The 20,186-nt window shown below is 51.8% G+C and overlaps 1 protein-coding gene across 1 annotated transcript; it reads left to right on the top strand.

Annotated features, from left to right (window-relative positions):
- The first annotated feature begins 6,103 nt into the window (after positions 1-6,103).
- Positions 6,104-17,600, top strand: TMEM222 (transmembrane protein 222). The gene is made up of 6 exons (XM_045782249.2): positions 6,104-6,344; positions 12,074-12,158; positions 13,436-13,467; positions 15,023-15,119; positions 15,204-15,334; positions 16,494-17,600. The coding sequence occupies exons 1-6, from the start codon at positions 6,151-6,153 to the stop codon at positions 16,579-16,581; spliced, it is 627 nt and encodes a 208-aa protein (XP_045638205.1). The 5' UTR covers positions 6,104-6,150; the 3' UTR covers positions 16,582-17,600.
- The last annotated feature ends 2,586 nt before the right edge of the window (positions 17,601-20,186 follow it).

The raw sequence follows: 20,186 nt of genomic DNA, 5'->3' as shown, positions 1-20,186 counted from the left end.
AACTGACAATACTAAATGCTGCCAAAGATGCGGAGCACCAGGAATTTGCGTTGCTGGTGAGAATGCAAAATGGTACAGTCACTTGAAAAGACAGTTTGGCGGTTTCTTACAAAGCTAACTATGTAGTCTAACCGTAGCATCCAGCAATCGCTCTCCATAGTATTTACCCAAATGAGTTGAAAACTTACATCCATGCAAAAAACCTGTTTGTACAAATGTTTGTAGCAGCTTCATAATTGCCCCAAACTGGAAGCAACCAGGAAGTTCTGCAAAAGGTGTGAATCGATACATTGTGATACAGCCATGCAATGGATTATTCAATGATAAAAAGAAATGAGCTATCAAGCCACAAAAATACGGGGGGAAACCTAAATGCATATTACTTAATGAAAAAAAGCCAGTCTGAAAGCCACACTGTATGATTCCAACTATGTGACATTCTAGAAAAGGCAAAACGAGATGGAAAGGTTGAGTGGTGCTCTGTTTTTAATGTGTTTCTGCATGTGTGACTCACCCAAAGCTCTCACCAGCCCTACCGGTGAGAGAGGTGGGGGCACATAAGCCTGCCCAGTGAATGTATATAGCAAAACACTCCTTTTTTTTTTCCAGATTAAAAAAAAATTGTATTTTTAAGTAATCTCTACACCCAACCAACGTGGGGCTAGAACTCATAACGTCGAGATTAAGAGTTGCAGACTCCACCAACTGAGTCTTGATCTCAGCTCAGGTCTTGATCTCAGGGTCATGAGTTCAAGCCCCTGCCTCCACACGGCTCCACACTGGGCACGGGGCCTACTTCAAAAATAAAAATGGGCACACTGTGTTTGTGGTGGGTAGGTGTGGCCCTGCAGGCCTGCTCCCATCTCTGTTCAGCACATGCTGAAACGGCTGCAGAACATAAACGGCAACGACAGACCATCTAGCTCAGAGGTTCTCCACTGGGCTACACCATCGGAATCACCCAGGATACTTTTTTTTTAAAAGGGTTTGGGGAGAGGCAGAGGAAGAAGGAGGGAGAGGATCTGAAGCAGCCTCCATCCATGCTCAACATGGAGCCCAACCTGGGGCTTGATATCACGACCCTGAGATCATGACTTGAGCCAAAATCAAGAATCGGACAGCCATGCAGGCACCCCTCACCCAGGATACTTTTAAAAACTACCAGTGTCCCACCCCCAGAGATTGTTTTAATTGATCTGAGGTAGGACCCAGGCATCCACCCATTATTTTTAAGCATCCCAGATTCATTCTAAGTATGGGCAGAGCTGAGGATCGCTGATCTAGCCCTAACTCCACATTTTCAGAAGAGAGACGAGTTCCAAAGAGGCGGGGAAAAGGGATGGGTTGTCCAAGGACCCCAGTGAGTTAGAAGCAAAACCGGGACGGGATCCCTAATCTCTGATTCCTAGTCCAAATCTTAAAAACTCATTTTCTTATTTAAATGTGATACTTCTTGAGCTCCTCTGTGCCTAGCACTGACGTAATGAAAGTGCACACAACAGACTGATCCCTGCCCTCCTGGAACCTCCACATTATCTGGAAGATGGGTAGAGATGGGGATTGTGCATGGTCCCTGAACATTCGATTTCACTGGGAATCATGAGTCCTCCCCTGTACATTCTGCCAAGGAGTGCCCCACTGTTTGCCAGGCTCTGTGTCTGGCAGGGGTGGTGTGGGAGGAAAGCAATCTGATGGACCTGATGGCAGGTATGGGGTACTCTCTCCTTCGGTCTTGCTCTGCCTCTTGCTCTCGACTCCTTTCCTTTTTTCTATGTAAAATAGCCTGGTCCTAATGAGGCTATAATTTGCACCTATTTTGTGGTGATTTACAGAATATCAGGCTGGTCTCAGCCTTGTCACACTTCAGTAGACCTAAGAGGGCTCACCAGCAGAACCAGAGTCAAGGCTCAAAACCCCAACTCTCTAATATGTGCTTGGATCTCAGAAAAGTTCCTGAACCTCTTTGGGTTCATTTTCCTCATCAGTAAAATGGGTATTTTGATGCCTGTTCTGGTTATTTCACTACATTATAAGAAGGCCCCAAATCATAGATTATGTGCATCCAAGTGTGTTTTAAGTGAGTAAGAGTTCTACAGTTGTGTGGTTTTCACTATAATAGCTAACACTGAGTGTTTATTTGGAGCCAGGAACTGTTCAGCTATAGCCAGTCAAATAAACCTTACAAGAACTCTGTAAGATGTGAATTATCGTTTCTCATTTCAGATATGAGGAAACTGATGCCAACAGGCTCAGTTACTTTCCTAAGGCATGACAACCACTGACAGAGCTTAGGTTGAAACTGGGCTTGCTGGCTGACTCCAGGGTTCACATGTTTAACCGTCATGCTTTACTGCCCACCTGGGAGTAGGAGACTTAGATTCTGGTCCTAGCTGTGCTTTGGATAATCCTGGGCAAGTCTGCCCATCTCTAAAACAGAACAGAGAGGGAAGTTGTTTTGTAAACGCTGAAGTCCGAAGAGTCACAGTGTCTGTTCTCGAATGGTCCCCTCCCTACCATGAAGGTTTGGAGACATCCTGGAAGACAGTTCAGGGTTTAAAAAGGGGAGAATCCCAATCTCCAGGAGCCAGAAAAGGTAATGAATGGAGCAGAAGCAGAAAGGCTGAAGAAGAGAGGAGTCTGCCCTCACACACTCCAGGCACTGCCTGATGCCCAGCAGCGAATCCAGCCTGCAGCGGCGACTGCCCCTGGCTTGGCACTGTTTCCCTGGGTTGTTGATTGAGGTGATTCTTCCCCAGAGCCCCTAAGGAGACCATCTACGATCAACAAATAGCAACGGTGACATTCTCTGAGCACTTCCTATCTGCCCAGCGGTGTGCTTGGCTACAGGGACCAATAGATCCAGTCAGACCCCTTCTCAAGGAGTTCACAGTCCCTCAGGGGAGACAGACATGTAAACAGCTAATGCTAATGCAAGTACACATGAATATTCAATAGGTAGAAACACAGCCTTCGTGCTCTGGGAGCAAAGAGGGAATATTTGCCAGAAACCTTGAAAGTAGTGTAGGAGAGTAGGGGAAGGGCATTCCATTGGAATGGTGTGAGCAAAGACATGAGGTATGAAGTGCAGGGCTCATTCTCTGAAGGGCAAACATCCCAGTGAGGTTAACTCCAAGCAAGTCCTGAGGGAGACAATGAGAGATGAGGCTTGAGAAGTAGGCTGGGGTTTACAGCCAGACCATGGGGGCCTTAAATGCCAGGATGAGGAGTGAGACACTCTGAGGGAGGTGGTGTGTGAGCCCTGGGGACTCATAAATGGGGCCAAAGGAGGGGGTGCCCTGACTCCCACCAAGAGAACGTGCCCTGAGTTCACCCTTCAAACAAGCAGCATCTTGCCCTCGAAGATTTCCCAGCTTGACAGTTCCGGCTCTACTATCCTTCCTCCCCCAGCCAGCCCTGTAAGTGGATCCAGATGGCCATTCCTATTTTAGGTCGGTGTGTGTGTTGAGGGGAGGGGTAGCTATGAGTCCTATCAATCCTTTCCTGAGCTGTCTGTTAGAGGAGCTTCTTCCAGGACCCTGCTGTGATCCTCTGAGCCTGGAAGGAAGTGTTAGTCTTTGATGGAGATTTCCCATCTGTCTGTGGGTGATCGAGGTGGCAGCAGCAGGAGGCGAGGCACAGGCTAGGAAGTCTTTTACATTGGGTGAGAAAACCCAGGTGATGTGTGCATATGAGAGGGGGCCGTGTGGACAGCCTGAGGGTGGCAGGGGGAGAAGCCTGGGAGAGAGGCCCCAGAGAAATCAGAGGAGCTGGCTTCTTTCTGCAGGTACTTGGCCGTCTTCATGCCTCTGCTTCTGTAGCTGCCTAGGCCAAGGAGCTAAGGATCTCTGATCAGACACTACTCCTGAGCACTGTGCCCAGCAACCACCATGGGCCACTTAAAAAAAGCTTGAGACACCAAGAGGTAGCAGGTGATAAGCTAGGCTCCTGCCCTCGACTGTGTGTAGCCAGCACATGATACCAAGCTTCTAAGTGTATGCTGTTCATTCATTTTTGCAGATATTAAGCAGAAGCTGTGTACTAGACACTAGTAGGTACTAGGTTCATAGAAGTGAACAAGACACGTATAGTGTCTGCCCTCAAGTAGTTTCCAGCCTAGTGGGGGAATCCAACAATACATAGCCACAAATGTGCTATGAAAGAAAAGAACAGGATGTCCCGAGGGAGATGAACAGGGGCTTTCTGATTTAGATTAGGAAGGACTCTCTGAGAAAGCCACATTTAATCTGAGACTTGAAGGATAAATAGAAGTTAGCCAGTTTAAGAGGGTGGGGAACATTCAGCACAGGAGTGTGTGCCAAGTCCCTGGGGGCATGAAAGAGTGTGGCACATGAGAGGAACTGAAAAAAAAGGCCAGGGCAGCTGTAGTGTAGTGAACAAGTAAGAAAAAAGGCAAGATGCAGGGCCTTGTAAGCCATGGTAAGCTATCTCTATTTTATCCTAAGTACAATGAGAAGGCGCTGAAGGTTGTCAGAGTAAAGGTGCTACTTGTGTTAGTACTACCAAATTTGTGGCAGACCCTAAGAAAGACTTAGTTTGGTTGTTTATTCATTCATATATATATATATATATATATATATATATATATATATATATATATATATATATATATAGGCACCCACCAGTCCTGTGCTAGAATTATGGATTGACAGTGATGACTGAGGAATACCTAAGGCAAAGACCTTTCTCAGAGCCTGTGATCCGGAGATTAGCTATCATGATTGACTCAAGAAGTAATATAATGTATTCATTCAACGAACGTATGCTGCACACCTCATCTATTCCAAACTCTGTGCTACGTGCTGGTTGTTGCTCTGCAAGGATTACATACTACACATGGGTCATGGGAGAAGCACAAACCTACTCAAAAATTTTGAGTAGGTTAGAATCATTTTCAGCTGTGATATGTGTAAGGCCTTTATAAAACATCCATTCAATCATTAAATCAAGAAACATCTAGTGGGCATCGGCTTTGTACCAGGAACTATGCTAGCTACTGAAGTCAAGGAGCTTAGAGTTCCATAACAGACATACCCCCCAAAATGCATTAAAATATTAAGCGCTAAAAACAGGACAGCAGGCTTTCTATAGATCAGTGTCGAAGGAGGGTAATTCAATGGAAAAAAAAGACGTTTCCAAAAAGACATAGCTCCCATTTTTCTGATTTTGTCCCTACCTCCTTCCAGCCTGATTTTTAGCTGCTGCCTTCCTTCTGGTCCCCATATTTCCCCTTCCCATCCCAGTGGATTCCTTTTTTTTTTTTTTTTTTTTGCCTCTCTTGGTATCCTTTAAAAAGCTCAAAGAATCCAAGATTTAAGCTTGCCTGCCTTATATTGGTTGTGTGTGATGTCAGACAATTAATGAACTTCCCTGAGCCTCAGTTTTTCCATTTGCACAATGAAGGGACCGGATCACATCTAAGGTTTGTGATTTATTCCAACCAAGGTGATATTCACACTCCTGCACACTGCGCTCTGCAAAGCCTTTTCTTGCTTTGCACGGCTGCACGCATCCCTGCACCCCCACCCCCGTGCCACCTGGCAAACATCAGACAGCTCAACTATCTCCCGGCAAGTCTCCCATGCTCACATCCACACCACCCAGCATTTTAGCCTGTCCTTCCTCTCTGCCACCACTACCTCATGAGCGACCACAGAATGGAAAGGACAGGGGACACAGACTTGGGTTTGAGTCGGGGCCACCCACCTCACCTCTTGAACCTCAGTTTCTCACTTGTAACCTGGGGGAAATACCTAAATTCGCATTTTGTACCAGTCTATGGGGATTAAAAACAATGTATGTCAAGTGCTTGGCACCTAGGAGTGCTCAATGAACAGCGACTGTTCCACACCTCTTGGGAGGCCTCAGCGTACTGAATTATGAAGGTCTTGGTCAGTGTCTCGCGCTAGACTGCGCGCTGCCTGAGGGCATCCCTTCCTCAGCGCTGCAGTGCGGGCGCAAACGCGCGAGGCGGACGGGCGCCGAGACGGGCGGCCAGGCAGGCCCGGCCCAGAGGGATGCGGCCCCAATTCCCGGGGGGAAGGCGAAGCCGGCGGACCCCACCTCCGGGAAGTGACGTCACGGGGCGAGGGGCGCTGGAGCAGGCGCCGGCCGGAGCGGGGCGCGCGCAGCATGGCGGAAGCGGAAGGGAGTTCGCCGCTCCTGTTGCCGCCGCCGCCACCCCCGCCCGGGATGGCGGAAGTGGAGGCGCCGACGGCGGCCGAGACGGACAAGAAGCATTTCAGCGGCTCGGGCAGCAGCGCCATGGACGTGGACCGGAGCCGCTTTCCCTACTGCGTGGTGTGGACGCCCATCCCGGTGCTCACGTGAGTCTCCCCCGGCTTCCGCCCGGGGACGGGGAGAGTTGGGCGGCCCCGGGCCAGCCTCCGGCATCGACGTGCTGCAAGCCCTTCCCTCGGGTCCCGCTCGCACCCCTCGCCCAGTCACCGGAACCCCGCCACCTACGCGTTGCCAATTTCTGTTGTCGGATGGGACACGCTTCTCGCCCTCGTTACACACCTGGTTTAGTCAGGGAGAAAGACAATTGTAGACCCGCGGAAAAGGTTCTGTGGCTGGGAAGCACGGGACCTGTGGGCGTACCGAAGAGGGGCCCCTCACCGGGTCTCAGGAGGCCTCTTCATTCATTCAGTACTTTATTCATTCATTGGGCAAATGCTTGCTGATCACTTCCTATACGCAAGACTGAGTCCAGAGGCGGGAGTGGGAGTGTGGCTGGGACCACACTGCCTCCTGAGATGTCAACATTGAAAAGGCCCCCAGAGATCTGGGAGTTCAACCTTTTGTCTCGTAGATGATGAAGTTGGAGATCACACACTGTTTCAGTTGCAAAGCGAATTTAGGTCCCAGGGTATCTGTCTCCCAAAGCAGTGTTCCTTCCATGGCCTCGTCCTTTGTCGGGAGAGAGAGCAGGTGCTCCTGTAGTCCGTTGGCCTTTCAGGGAGGAGGAGCTCCTGGGTCGGGGGAGCTGGTTTGCTCTCCTACTTCAGCCTTGACAACTGATAAAAACCACCCCCACGGTCCTAGACAATTGGCCAAGCTCTTTCACACCCATTTTCTCTGAATTTCACAGTCATTTTCTAAGGTAGGGATTTCTTAGATGATGAAGCTGAGCTTCCTCTGCCCTATTAGAGGTCTTGGTCAGGTTCACACACCAATGAGCAAAGGCATCTCAGACTCAGTCTTCTGACTCCATAACATGCTTTCTTTTGACTACCTCCCTTCACCTGATGAGATAAATTTGTTCCCTCTACCATAAACAACCAAGTGGTGTGGAGAAGGGATCATTTTTTTGGCCTTATATGTTGATGATCCAAAAATGACTTTAATTTTTGTATTATGTTAAAATACTTCATTTGTTTGTGTTTTCAAATGCTTATGCATTTGTTTAAAAGCATCCAAGTCTGAATCCTTTAAAAGTTAAAATTTTAAGAAAGTGTGTTCATTCATTCATTCATTCGGTGTTCTTGTAACACATTTGCTAAGTGACTCCTTTGTCCCCAGAGTAGTTCTAAGTGATAAAGATATAAAGTGACAAGCAGATATGATCCTTGCTGTCATAGAGTTTAAATCCTGGTGAAAGGAGATAGACAGTAAACAAGTAAGCTAACAAGAGAACTTCCGGTAGTGATTAGTGCTATGCAGAAAATACAATGTTAAGGTGAGAATAACTGGAAGGGATAATCAGGGAATATATCGGTTTTACTAAAAACATGTCTTCTTTCCTTAAGATCTCTTCAGTTTTTCCTTGTTCCCAGAAACACATTCATAGAGTCCTCTGCTCTTCAGAGAGCTGATAGCAACATGAGGTGGAGGCGCCATGATCCCCAGTCAGCTGGGCCAGGAGCAGCTCACACCCCATTTCTGTTCACATCTACGTGCATGTGTTCATCAGATAAATAAGCCATAGCGCCCCTGTCAAACCTCCAGCAGGAAGGGGAGACAGATGAACTAACTATCGTAGTGCATCGTGATGATTGCTGACCTAGAGTGCAGAGCTAGGAATAGATGTGGCACAAGGAACTGTCATCTGTTTTTTGGAAAGGAGATCAGAGAGGAGGCAACTGAATCCAAAGATCTGTCCACCCCCTCAGAGATGTTGATAATTCTGCGTGAAAAGCCAGATAATAGCTACTGCTGCTAATAAAAGCAGCTAAGATTGGATATGTACTCTGTTCTGGACTCTGTTCTAAACATTTTCTATTCATTACCTCATTCAGTCCTTACGTCAACCTAATGAAAATAGATACTGTCATCCCCATTTTGTAGATGAGGAAATAAAGGCTTAGAAGCCAGCGTGGGGCTCTTTCCACTGAGATAGTCTACCTTACCAGGTAGAGCTTTCCAGGGTCAATAATTCCTTCCCTCCCTCCCTCCCCCCTCCCTTCCTCCCTTCCTCCCTTCCTCCCTCCCTTCCTCCCTTCCTCCCTCCCTTCCTCCCTTCCTCCCTTCCTCCCTCCCTTCCTCCCTTCCTCCCTCCCTTCCTCCCTTCCTCCCTTCCTCCCTTCCTTCCTTTCTCCCTCCCTTCCTTCCTTCCTTCCGTCCACCCATTCATCCATCGATAGTTATTGAGGATCTGTTATGTACTAGGTCTGAGTAGACAGCAGTGCACAAAGCAGCTTTGGAGCTTGCCTCATGGAGCTTCCAGACTGACAGATGCTTGGAGAGTTTCTTCTCTGTGGCTTCCCTAAGCTCAGGGCTCTGCTGTTGTCTTCAGACTTTACGCTGATTTCCGGCATAGCTGTGGTATGTGGGTTACTGGTCAAACCCAGACCTTCTCCCCAACCAGATGAAAGGAACTGGGGTGGCGGTGGGGGGTGGAGGGGATGTTCTGAGAGCAGGGTCTGAGAAGCCAGAGGAGCTACTTTCCCATAATTCTGAGTGTCCATCCTGTGGCCACTATAGCTCTTTAGCAACTTATTCTATGCCAGTCCAGCCAATTAGATAGTAGGTATTTCTTGAACACCTCATGGTAACACCACTGAGCAACTACCAAATGCAAGGAAGTGTGTTAAGCACTTTGCAAGGATAGCCTGTTTCATCTTCACAGTAGCCCCCGCACTGAGGTAATTATTCCTATCCACCTCTCGCTGACAAAGTTGGGAATAAGTAACTTGCTCAGAACAACGTCAAGACTCAACCTGGCTCTGACTTCAGAGCCTGACCCCACTCTTAAATTCAGGACATTCGTGCATTCATCATTTATCAGTCACTGAATTCTTAGCTCCAGCTGCATGCCAGGCACTGCTCTGGGGACTATAATAAATAAGAAAATCCGGACTCTCTTGGAGTTTATATACTAGTGGGGAAAGACAGACCGTAACCGTGTAAGTAAACAAGATTAATTTCAGATAGTGGTCGATACTGTGAAGAAATTAAAGCAGAGAAATGAGATCCGGGGTTCGTGGGGTGGTGTGTGGCTACTCTAGAAGGCGTGGGCAGGGAAGACCCCCCCCCCCAAGTGGACAGTTAAGCTGAGGCCTAAGTGACGAGAAGCAGCCAGCTGTGCGAAGCTCTAGAGGAAGTGTTCTAGATGGAGGCAAATGCAGGAAGAGCATTGAGGTGGGAAGATTTGGTGTGTTTGACGACCAGAAGCAGGCAGTGTAGCTAGAAGAAGGGGTGAGGTGATTTCAAGGGATAAGCAGGGCCAAACTGTTGGAGTTTTAAGTGTAACAGGAAGCCCTTAATGGCTGTGAAGCAAGGGAATGATGGAACCTGAATTACGTTCTCAAGAGACCATTCTGGCCACACCATCCTTTGAGATGCCCAGGCAGCAGACCTAGGAAGGCCTCTGTCCCATCGGTCATAAAACTGCCCGGTGTTCCTTTTAAGGATCTTTTTAATTCATCTGCTTCTCACCACCTTACCACCGATACTCTAGTTAGGATCACCATCATCTCTTGCCAGTGTTCCAGAATAGCCTCTGAACTGGCCACTCTCTTCCTTCCATTCTTGTCCCCTCACATTCTCCAGACACATGCAGCCCTTGGCTGCTTTGGAGTTCTGCTTTCTGCCTGATGACTTCCTGTCCTTTCGCGGGTCAGGGCTAAAAGTTACCTCCTCTGTGAAGTTTTTGCTAACTGTTCCAGCCCCTAATAATCGCTTCCTCGAGCTGCACCTCCAGGTTTTGCTTCCCCCTCCTGCGCAGGGTGCAGCTTTGAAACCAGCACTTGGCCACTGGCCCTGGAATGAGTCCTTTTTTTTCCCCCTGGGAGTCCTTGAACTGGACCAGTATGTTCAGCACTGAGGCCCTGTAGCACGCTGGTTCTCACGCTACAGATAGATCAGGGGCTTCTATATGTTTTGCATATTGGGGTCCAAGCGAGATTTGGTTTGTAAAAATTTGGACTTTAAGTTCCTGGAATACACTGTGATTTTGTCCTTACTGATATCCTTCTACCTACTGTTCCTTCATTTCCTCTGAGCAGCCTGCCCTGAAACCCTCCTCTACACACACAGATTGTTGTTTTTTGTTTGTTGTTTTTTTTTTTTTTAAGATTTTATTTATTTATTTGACAGAGAGCAAGAGAGCGAGAGCACAAGCAGGGGGAAAGGCAGGCAGAGGGAGAAAGAGAAGCAGACTTCCTGCTGAGCAAGGAGCGCAACTCGAGGCTCGATCCCAGGACCCTGGGATCATGACCTGAGCCAAAGGCAGACGCTTAACCAACTAAGCCACCCAGGCGCCCCCACAGATTGGTTTAAATGCCTCCCCCTCACTTTTGTTTTTTTTTTCTTCAAATTTCCTACTGAGATATACACTGTAAAGTGGACAGATCTTAAGTATATGGCCCGGTGAATTTTTGCGTATGTATATACCCATGTCACCCAGGTGAAGATAGCATTTCCAGTACCCAAAGGACTCCCTTGTGCCAGTTAGCTCTGCCACAGAAATCACCCCTTTTTTGCCCTTGAGCACCATAGATTAGTTTTACCTCTTCTTGTAGTTTGTATAAGCAGAGTATTATGCATGGACTTCCGTAGAAAGTTTCTTTCACTGTCTAATGTCTGAGGATATGTGTTGTGTGTAGCAGAGATGTGTTCTTTGTTCACTGTTACGTACTAGTTCATTTCATGACTATACCCTAACTTCCTTATTCATTTTACTAGTGTTGGACACATGGATGATTTCTAGTTATTTTTAAAATCAACTTTATTGGGAAACGTTGCGGGGCGGGGGGGGGGGCGTTAAACAGGTGCCGGGTATTAAGCAGGGCAGGTGTTGTGATGAGCACCAGCCGTTGTATGTGACGAATCACTAAATGCTACACCCGAAACTAATATTGCGCTGTATGATAACTAGCTGGAATTGAAATAAAAACTTGGGGGGGGGGCGCCTGGGTGGCACATCGGTTAAAGCGTCTGCCTTCGGCTCAGGGCGTGATCCTGGCGTTATGGGATCGAGCCCCACATCAGGCTCCTCCGCTATGAGCCTGTTTCTTCCTCTCCCACTCCCCCTGCTTGTGTTCCCTCTCTCGCTGGCTGTCTCTATCTCTGTCAAATAAATAAAATCTTTAAAAAAAAAACAAAAAAAACTTGGGGGGGGATTCAACTTTATTGGAGTATGATGTATATACAATAAAGTGCATACATTTGAAGTGTGCAGCTCAGTGAGTTTTGACAAACGTTGTTTCCAGCTGTGCTGCACGAAGGTGCTATGGATTTTCTTGTCCCTGGCGTCGGTGTGCAGAAGCATTTGTTTCTGTTGGGGGTGCACGCTGAAGTGGGGCTGCTGAGGCACAGAGCAACTGCCAGGGTTTGAAGGCTGTAGAAACAATTCCAGTTGCCCCCCATCCTTCCCACACTCCATGTTACCGTCCTTGGGGTTTAGCCATTCTGTGGGGTGCAGTGGTATTCCACTGTGCTGTTCATTGGCTCTCGCCCCTCTTCTGTGCCTCCCCAGCCCACTGGCCACCCTGATTGGCACTCAATGCACGACATTATAATTCACACATTCTTACACTGGAAGGAGTGTCCCCAGCGTCTAACCAGCCTGAAAGACCCCCTAAGCTCTGCCCCTTCCCTGTCCTTTTTTTCCCAGGTGGTTTTTCCCCATCATCGGCCACATGGGCATCTGCACGTCCACAGGAGTCATTCGGGACTTTGCCGGCCCCTACTTTGTCTCGGTGAGTTCCCATTCACCCCCCTCTGGTGGGTTCCAAGGCTTCAGTGGAAGGCTGGCTTGTCTTGCCTGAGGCAGCTTTCCAGACTCCCTAAGGCCCAGGAGAATGCAGGTACCAGACAGTCCTGGCCCTGGCCCTCTGCTCTTTACCAGTTTTTGACCCCTTTCCCCCTTCTCTTGCCTCCAGGACAGGCCAGGAGGGCAGTGTGGCCGGAAGGATTCTTAAGTAACTGACCCAGTCCTTTGCCCACCCCTGGGGTACCAAGACATGGGTAGGGGTTAGAGGCAAGAGTGGAGAGTCAGACCATCCAGGAACCACATCTCTGGACCTTCAGAAGGTGGGAGTCACAAGGTGGGGACACAGGGGAGGCTGATGTGGTTCCTAGGGTGTGGCTATGGAGAAGAGGGGGTGGGGCTTATAGGATGAACCAGCTGTGTTCTTAGGTCTGTTTCCTGGGGATGTGCCCCAGATGGGTGCAGTGGGCCTGCTCCAGTGGGCCTGCTCAATACCCGGCCCCTGTTTAAGCGATCCCCCTCCCCTTGTCCCCCAACATCCTGCATGTTGCCAGGATGGAGCTTCATCTTCATTGAAGGCTGGAGTGGAGAGATGTGATGGTACCAGCCTGTTTATATTAATAAATGTCATGACCATCTTAACATGACAAAGGTCTTTTACTCTTATATATTTTTATGGTAATTCATCTTTGACCAGCTCTGTCAGCTGGGTCTTCCTGATTTTGAACCCAGAATCTGCCCCGACCCTTATGCGGCAGATCTAGGGCTTGGGTGAAACATGTCCCTCCTCGGAAGCCTCTCCAGCCTCCTCCTCAACCCCAGGCCTGCTCTGAATGATGCAGTCAGGCCGCCAGACACAGAGAAGAGCCCCGTGTGGGCCACTACTGTTGGGTCAGGAGGTCAGAGGGTGTTGTCATTTATACCACAAAGGAAACTGCCTCTCTGTGATCACTCAGAGGTTGGCCAGAGAACTTGGAGCAAATGAGGGCCAGAGAGGGTGAGAGAATTACCTGGGAACCACACAGAGGGGCCATCATGGCTGGCACTCCAAGTCCTCGGTTTCCGGGTGCAGCACCCTGGGCCCTCCTGCCATGATGCTGCCTTCTCCCAGAAAAGATGCTGTGCCAGCCCCAGAGCAGGGCCCAGACCCCACTTCTGCCCACCTGACCTACCCCCTTCTTAGTCACTGCACTTCCACCACTGACCATGTCCGTCTGCCAGGCTAGATGCAGGTTCTCCACTGACTCCTGCTCTTGTCCTTAACAGGAAGACAACATGGCCTTCGGGAAGCCTGCCAAGTAAGTGATGAGCACCCATGTGACTAGCCCTAGGGCCAGGCCTTCTGGGACACAGTGGGAGTCAGCACCCTGAGGACGGGATGAAGGGGAAGGATAGGCAGGCTCCACCAGAGCAGACAGCCTGTGCCAAGCACCTCCTGCACCAGCCCTTGGCTGCGTTTTTACCCACAGACCATCGAGACTTTGCCTCAGCTCTGCGAGGTTGTATTCAGCTCCATTGAAGGATGAGGAAAGAAATGGGGCTGGTCATGATCACACAGGAAGTGGCAGAGCCGAGATTCACACCTAGATGTCTCATTCCAAAGTCTAGATTCTTCTGCCCCGCGGGAGTGAACAAGTCATTTAAGATGTAAAGGAGGCACTGCTTGGACTTGGCTGGGAAGTTTTGGTTAGAATAAAAGTAATCAGGCCCTCTGGGAGCTATGGTTATGTTTGGGTGTTTGGAATTTTTGGTCTTCGTTCTTTCTTTCTTCTTTTCTTTTCTTTTCTTTTTTCTTTCTTCTTTCTTTTTTTTTAAGTAATCACTATACACAACATGGGGCTTGAACTCAAAACCCCCAAGATCTAAAGTCATATGCTCCACTATCTGAGCCAGCCAGGCACCCCTTCATTTTTTCAGTCTTGGGGGCCCACTCAGCTGTGGGCCTGGTGACAGCATTTCAGTCATCAGTGTGCTTAGAACAGCCCCTGTGGTCTGAGGCTGCCCGGCTAAGTCACGCCCCAGGGAGGCGTTGGTATCCTGCCCAGCGGAGGCAGCCTGGAGCTGGCTCCCTGACCCGTGCTGACTTCCACAGGCAGGTGGGAATGTGGGCCGGGGACCTCTGGGCTAGAAGGCTGCTGTTTGGGGTCAGTTTTTAAGGGCACCCGTTTCCAGGCAGGAGCCCCTGCGCACCCCCAGTTCAGGCCCTGCCTCTAGGCTCCTCCACTGGGCCATTCCCCACTGAGCAGCCAGAGGGCGCCCTGCCCCCCCAGCACTTCCCGGCTGGAGACCCTCTGGGACCTCCCTGGTTCTGCACCACCGCTGTCACCCAGCTTGAGGCCTGTGAGCTTTTAGCTCTGCAGGCTTTTCTTCCACTCACCCCGGTCTCCCGTGTGGGAGGGGGAGGGACAGAGAGCATGCTGCTTGTGAGTAAACTCAGGGTGACCATCCCCCACCCCGTGGCCCCGCCTGCGTCTCCTGACCCTGTTCCTCCCTCGGATGCCGCCAGCAGTGCCCAGTCACTTAACACCCCGTCTGCGCCTCTCTCTGTTCACGCTCTGCCCTCTGCTGTGTGTGGCCAGCCCCTCTTCCTTCACACTAGACGCAGATGGCACCCCAGAAGCCTCTCATACCCCCCAGATGAGTTAGTCCCTACCTTCCCCAGCATCCACGTGGCACTGGGCACATCATACTGTGTTACGGGTGTCCACTGTGTGGCTCTTGCCCTGGACTGGCCTCACCCCTGCAGCCTCTGCACCCACTCAGGACCCTGCCCAGAGCAGGCGTCAGGAACATTTGTGAGGCTGAGTGACGTAAGAGGAGAGCCCGTACCCAGCACCCCCTCCGTCCCCCCAGGTACTGGAAGCTGGACCCTGCTCAGGTGTACGCTAGCGGGCCCAACGCGTGGGACACAGCTGTGCACGATGCCTCCGAGGAGTACAAGCACCGCATGGTAGGTGGGCTGCTCCTGAGAGCAGGCCCCGGGGTGGGAGGTCCCCTGCAGCCCAGCCTGACCCAGCCCTTCCCACGTCTCTAGCACAGTCTCTGCTGTGACAACTGCCACTCACATGTGGCGTTGGCCTTGAACCTGATGCGCTATAACAACAGCACCAGCTGGAACATGGTGACGCTCTGCTTCTTCTGCCTGCTCTATGGGAAGTACGTCAGGTGAGCCGTCCACCCGCCGCTCACCCCTGGGGCGGCTGTCTGCCAAGGATCCCGTCAGGGCCGTCTGTGGAGTCCTGCAGCGAACAGGGACGAAGCAGATGCTGGTTGGAGCCGTGGAGGTTCTAGAGTAACTAGCTGAGTTCCTGGTGGGGAGGAAGGTGACTGCTGAAGTCCAGCTCCACCTGGGTCCAAGCCCAGGTCTGTGCGCTCTAAGCCACCTGCCTTGGCCTCTCTAAGCTGCAGCTGCCCTTGGTAAAATGGAGGTGATGAGTCTGGCTCCTCGGAGAGGCTGGGAACCCACAGAGCCCAGTGCTCAGGTCAGGCGAACATGGAGACCCTCAAAGGAGGGGGTGGTGACCGCCCCACAGGATCCTTTCCCACCCTTCATCAGAGGCAGGGTTCTGGGCAGGTGGGCCTTCGCGGTGGCCTGGGAGGACCTTTGAAGCCACAGCCTCAGCCTGTAAGGTCAAAGGCATTATTCCAATTCGCAGGTAAAGGGAGCTCAGAGAGGTTGCGTGACGCACCCACCTGGGAGCCAGCACGCGCCTGGTCTCACTGGGCCTTCCCTCCAGGCTTCCTGCCAGCTGCACGCATCGTTAAGAGCTTCTGAAAAAGAGACTCCTAGGGGGTCTTTTTTTTTTTTTTTTAAGTCCAAAAGCCTTTTTAGAGGTCCCCAGAGAAGACCATAACTGTGGTCACACAGAGACTGAGGCAGAGCCCCGACTCCCAGCCCCTCAGCTCCAGCTGCCACATCGCGCTACCTCTTGCTGATCCGTCCCCTCCCAGTGGGCCTCGTTAGAGGGCAGCCCTGGCTTCTGCACTGAGACCGAAGACCTCCCCAGAGAGGTGATTGTAGATGGGGCAGTGAGGCCCAGAGAGGGTGGACACATCTCTTTACTGCCCAGTGAGGTGTCGCATGTCTACCAGGAACCCAGAACAGCCCCTGCCCAGGACTGTAATTGGTGGCCCCGCATAGTCGGTGTCGAGCCAGGCTGGGCCTGTTCCCTTGACTGACCAAGTCTGGGGGTGAAGGAGTGGTTCCAGGAGCTTCCTTAGGGGCAGCAGCCCCATCTGGGTCAGTGGGCAGACAGGGCTCTGTGAAATACACCCCACTCATTGGGCTCTTCCCATTCGGACGCCCCTCTTTCCTCTCTGTCAGTGTCGGGGCCTTCGTGAAGACCTGGCTGCCCTTCGTCCTCCTCCTGGGTATCATCCTAACAGTCAGCCTCGTCTTCAACCTCCGGTGATGGCCGCCTCATGGCCCTGAACCCACCAGGTTCCTGAGGAGGCAGTCGCCACCCCTTTTGGTTCCAGATTCTTTCTTCTCACCCCAAAAGGCAGGGATGGCTTTGCTGGTTTTGATGCCGGGGTCTGGGCTAGATGCGGTGGAACAAGGGCTGAAGATGAGTGTGGGGCGGGGGGTGTGCTTGTTGTGTCTCACCGGTCACTAAGAAGCTCCCTGTCCCCTCCTTCCCAGGCTTGTGACCCCTGCCCTTGAGGCACCCTCTTTGTTCATCTGTTGGAAAGGCCTTAGCTTCCCTCTGTAGAGCTGCTCCTGCCACTGCCTGCTGGGCTCCCTCTGCCTCAGCCCAGTGCCCGGTGGGGAAGGGGAGCACATTTGGACCACCGGACAAGGCAGCACAGGGGCCAGAGCTGGATTTGGAGCGCATCCGCCTGCCAGGGCTCTGGTCCCAGGGTGGGTGGAGTACACTAAGAAGTCTCCAGAAGCTGAGCTGCCCTGGGACCTTCACCACTAGCCTCTAGAATGGTCTAGTAGGGCTGGATGAGCCCCCAGTCACATGTCTGCCGGAAGCTGCACTAGGGGCAGTTTGCGCCCCATCTCCTGGTGTCCTCCAGCCCATGCAGCCCCTGCTTCCTCCTCTCCCTGGGCTTCCCAACACGTGAGCCCATCTTCCCCTGTAGTTGGGGGCCGGGGCTTCCCCAGCCAGCCTGGGGAGATGAGTGATGCTGACATGCCCAGAGTGACCCCCTGTAGACCAGAGCAATGTAAACAGTGCTTGGCTCCAGCCCCAGGTATGGGCCTCGCATGGGCACACTGGTGATGGCGCCCTGTGGGTCCAGGATGCCGGGGGCCATCAGAGCAGCCAGCGCCGTCAGGGAGCTGGAGGGGAGCTGTTTCCTCCCACCTGCCACAGCTCCCCTTAACCTCAAGTTGTGGGAAGGGCGTGTGCGGCCCCTCACCCCTGCTCGGCGGATTCCTTGCACAGGGCTCCCTGGGCAGGGCAATAAAGAGTTTGACTCCAGACAGCGTCTTGTCCTTGTTTTCTTCCTTCAGTGGCCCCTCGCCCCTTCAGCTTGTTTCTTCTTGCCGCCCTTGAGTACCTCTGCCCCTTGGGAGGGCTCTGGTTGCCAGGGCCATGGGTGAGTCCTCGTCCAGTGCCTACCTGAGTCAGCTTACAGGGACGTCCGCCTGCCCTGGGTACCTCCTGCCCCGCCCCAGGCTGTGGGAGCTCCCCACCCTTCCAGATCCACCATCCCAGAGCTTTCTCAAGGCAAGTGAGTATGAAACCCTCTCATACTCCATTGGGAAGAACTGGTGGCAACATTGGGAGGTGGGGCTGTGCAGACCAGCACCCTGGACCTGTCCCCTTAACGAGGGGTGCAGAGTCTGGGGTAGGCCAAGAGGCTCACCCCAGCCCCTGGCCTGTGCCATATCCATCGGTCATATTGCCACATTCCTCGTGCTGACCCCCAGTGATCATGTCACTGCCCTGCTCCCCAGCAAGACGGCAGAACTGCTCGTTTCTGGTCCTTAGCTTTCCACCTTTTGAAATTGTGGCCCTCCTTTCCAAGGCTTGGCTTAAAAGGCTTGGCTGCTTCCTTGGTGACGTCTTTCCTAACCTTGCTCTATGGCATGTGTCATTTTAGTTGAACTAGCAAAGGATTTGGTCTCTGAATCCTGAGGCTCTTGTGTTCCTCCTGATGGCAGCCTTGAGGACAGCCCTAGCTGCTGGCCCCCAGGGCCCTGGAGGGGTCTGTCAGCTCATCCCAGACCCTGCAGTGCTGAGGTTTCTCCAGGGCAAGACAGGTGCCCCCTCCGTTCTTTGTAGTAATTCCATTTTCAAAAATCTGTTTTGCATGTCGGGATCCATCTGAGAGTTGGCTGTGGGGAGAAAGAGGTCCAGTGTGGAGGACAACCACAGCGAAACGGATAGACGAAAGCAGTAAGGGCTGCTCCCACCCGGCAGAACTTTAGCCTGGGCGAAACAGGATATCAGGAGGTGACATAAAAATCCCCGGACTACTGAGTGCTTACTGTGTGCTAGGCCTTGTAATAAAGTGTCATTTATCCTCACCACAGCCCAGGGAGGTTGATGCTATCGTCCCCATTTTACCGATAAAGTAAGCACAGAGAGGTAAAGTGATTTGCTCAAGGGCACAGAGCTTGGAAGAGTGCAAGCGTGTTCAAGCCCAGTAGCCCACTTCCAGAGCTCCACTCAGAACCAGCTTGTGGCCAGAGCACAAGGGGTAAAGTGGGGAGGGGCTGTTCTCCAAAGGCCTGGCTGCTGTGACCAAAGAGAAGGACAATGGATGCTGGAAGCAAGCCAGGGGACACTCCTTAGAGCAGTCCCAGGAGATGGCTGCTGTCACTGCCCTTGGTTTATGAAGGCAGAGAGTGAGGCTTACAGAGATTGTCACTGATCCAAGTCCACGGGGGAACCATGTGGCAGAGCCAGAAGTTTAAGCCAGACCTGTTGGCCTCCAGGCGCCTGCCTCTTCACCTAAGCGCAGTGCAGTGCACGGAGGCAGGGGAGCCCCAGGAGGGCAAGTAGGGAGAGCACTCCTGCAGCTGGGGATTAGGGAGCACCAGCGGAAGCAGAGTCTTTGGGTAGGCCTATAATGATGTGGGAGACAAGGACATCAGAGCTTCACTTACGGGGTGGGGGGATCTGGGGGTCAGGCTGAGGAGTAGGGCAGCCCAAGAGTTAGTCGAAGTGTCTAAGGGAGGCTGGGCTGGTTGGGAGCACTTTTGTGAACGAGCCAGAGGGTCACCCTGGTTGTCTGCAGCACCTTCCAGAGCTAAGGAATGACAGATAAAAGTAGGGCACTGAAAGGTCCCTCTGACAGCCTTGCGCTGGCAAGACTGGAGGGGCTGAATGGAGGCCAGGAGACGGGGAGGAGGAGGGTTTCAGAAGAGGCTGGCCCAGTACAGACACCTGGGCAGTAGGGGAGCACCAGCAATGGGGGACAGATGGGGACAGGAGGGGGGCGGTCTGGGCACTGGCAGCAGGCAGCAGGAGGCCGGGGGCTGTTCACAGCAGTGGGAACTTGGAACTAAGAGAAGATTTGGTTGGGGGTGGAGGATACAGAGTTAGGGGACAGCACGGCTGGGCTGTGGCCAGCGCTTCCCCGGAGGTGCATGTGAACAGGGAGGAGCAGTGGTTGTCAAAATGAATGGATGGAGAGGGGCCACCAGTTTCCTTCTATACGCTGGCCAGTCACTTTCTGGTCCCTGGGAATAGGCTCTTCACACCTCCGCCCATAGTTGCATAGGAGGAAATTGCAGCTCAGCATGGTTGAAACACCTGCCTAAGGTCACACAGTGGCAGAGGAGGAACTCTACTCCGTCATCTCACTGAAGTCTATAGTCCTTCCTTGACCCTGCTTCTTAGAAAGATTTCTAACCTTGCTTTCAAAGCAAGTTCCTATCAGCAACTCAGCAGGTGGGGTGGGACGCCGCCCATCCTACAGATGAGTCCCCCCCAGGCTCTGAGGGGTTGGTTTCTGCGCTGCTCACAGGAGTTACAGTGAGTCTGCAAAGGAGCTGGGGCCAAGCCCCAGGTGTCTCCTACCCACCAAATCAGCTCTGGGTTCTCTGAAAGCCAAGGAG

The sequence above is a fragment of the Ursus americanus genome, chromosome 33 (assembly GCF_024610735.1).
Source record: "Ursus americanus isolate L20-20 chromosome 33, mUrsAme1.1.p, whole genome shotgun sequence".
Lineage (NCBI taxonomy): Eukaryota > Metazoa > Chordata > Mammalia > Carnivora > Ursidae > Ursus > Ursus americanus.
The sequence above is the reverse complement of the archived record's forward strand: the minus strand, read 5'-3'. Positions and strand labels throughout refer to the sequence as shown.

Bases quoted from the DNA above. Each gene is read 5' to 3' on its own strand.
- TMEM222 (XM_045782249.2), top strand. From the start codon at position 6,151: ATGGCGGAAGCGGAAGGGAGTTCGCCGCTCCTGTTGCCGCCGCCGCCA. The intron at 13,468-15,022 runs GTAAGTGATGAG...CCGTCCCCCCAG, and splicing joins GCCTTCGGGAAGCCTGCCAA to GTACTGGAAGCTGGACCCTG. The intron at 15,120-15,203 runs GTAGGTGGGCTG...CCACGTCTCTAG, and splicing joins AGGAGTACAAGCACCGCATG to CACAGTCTCTGCTGTGACAA.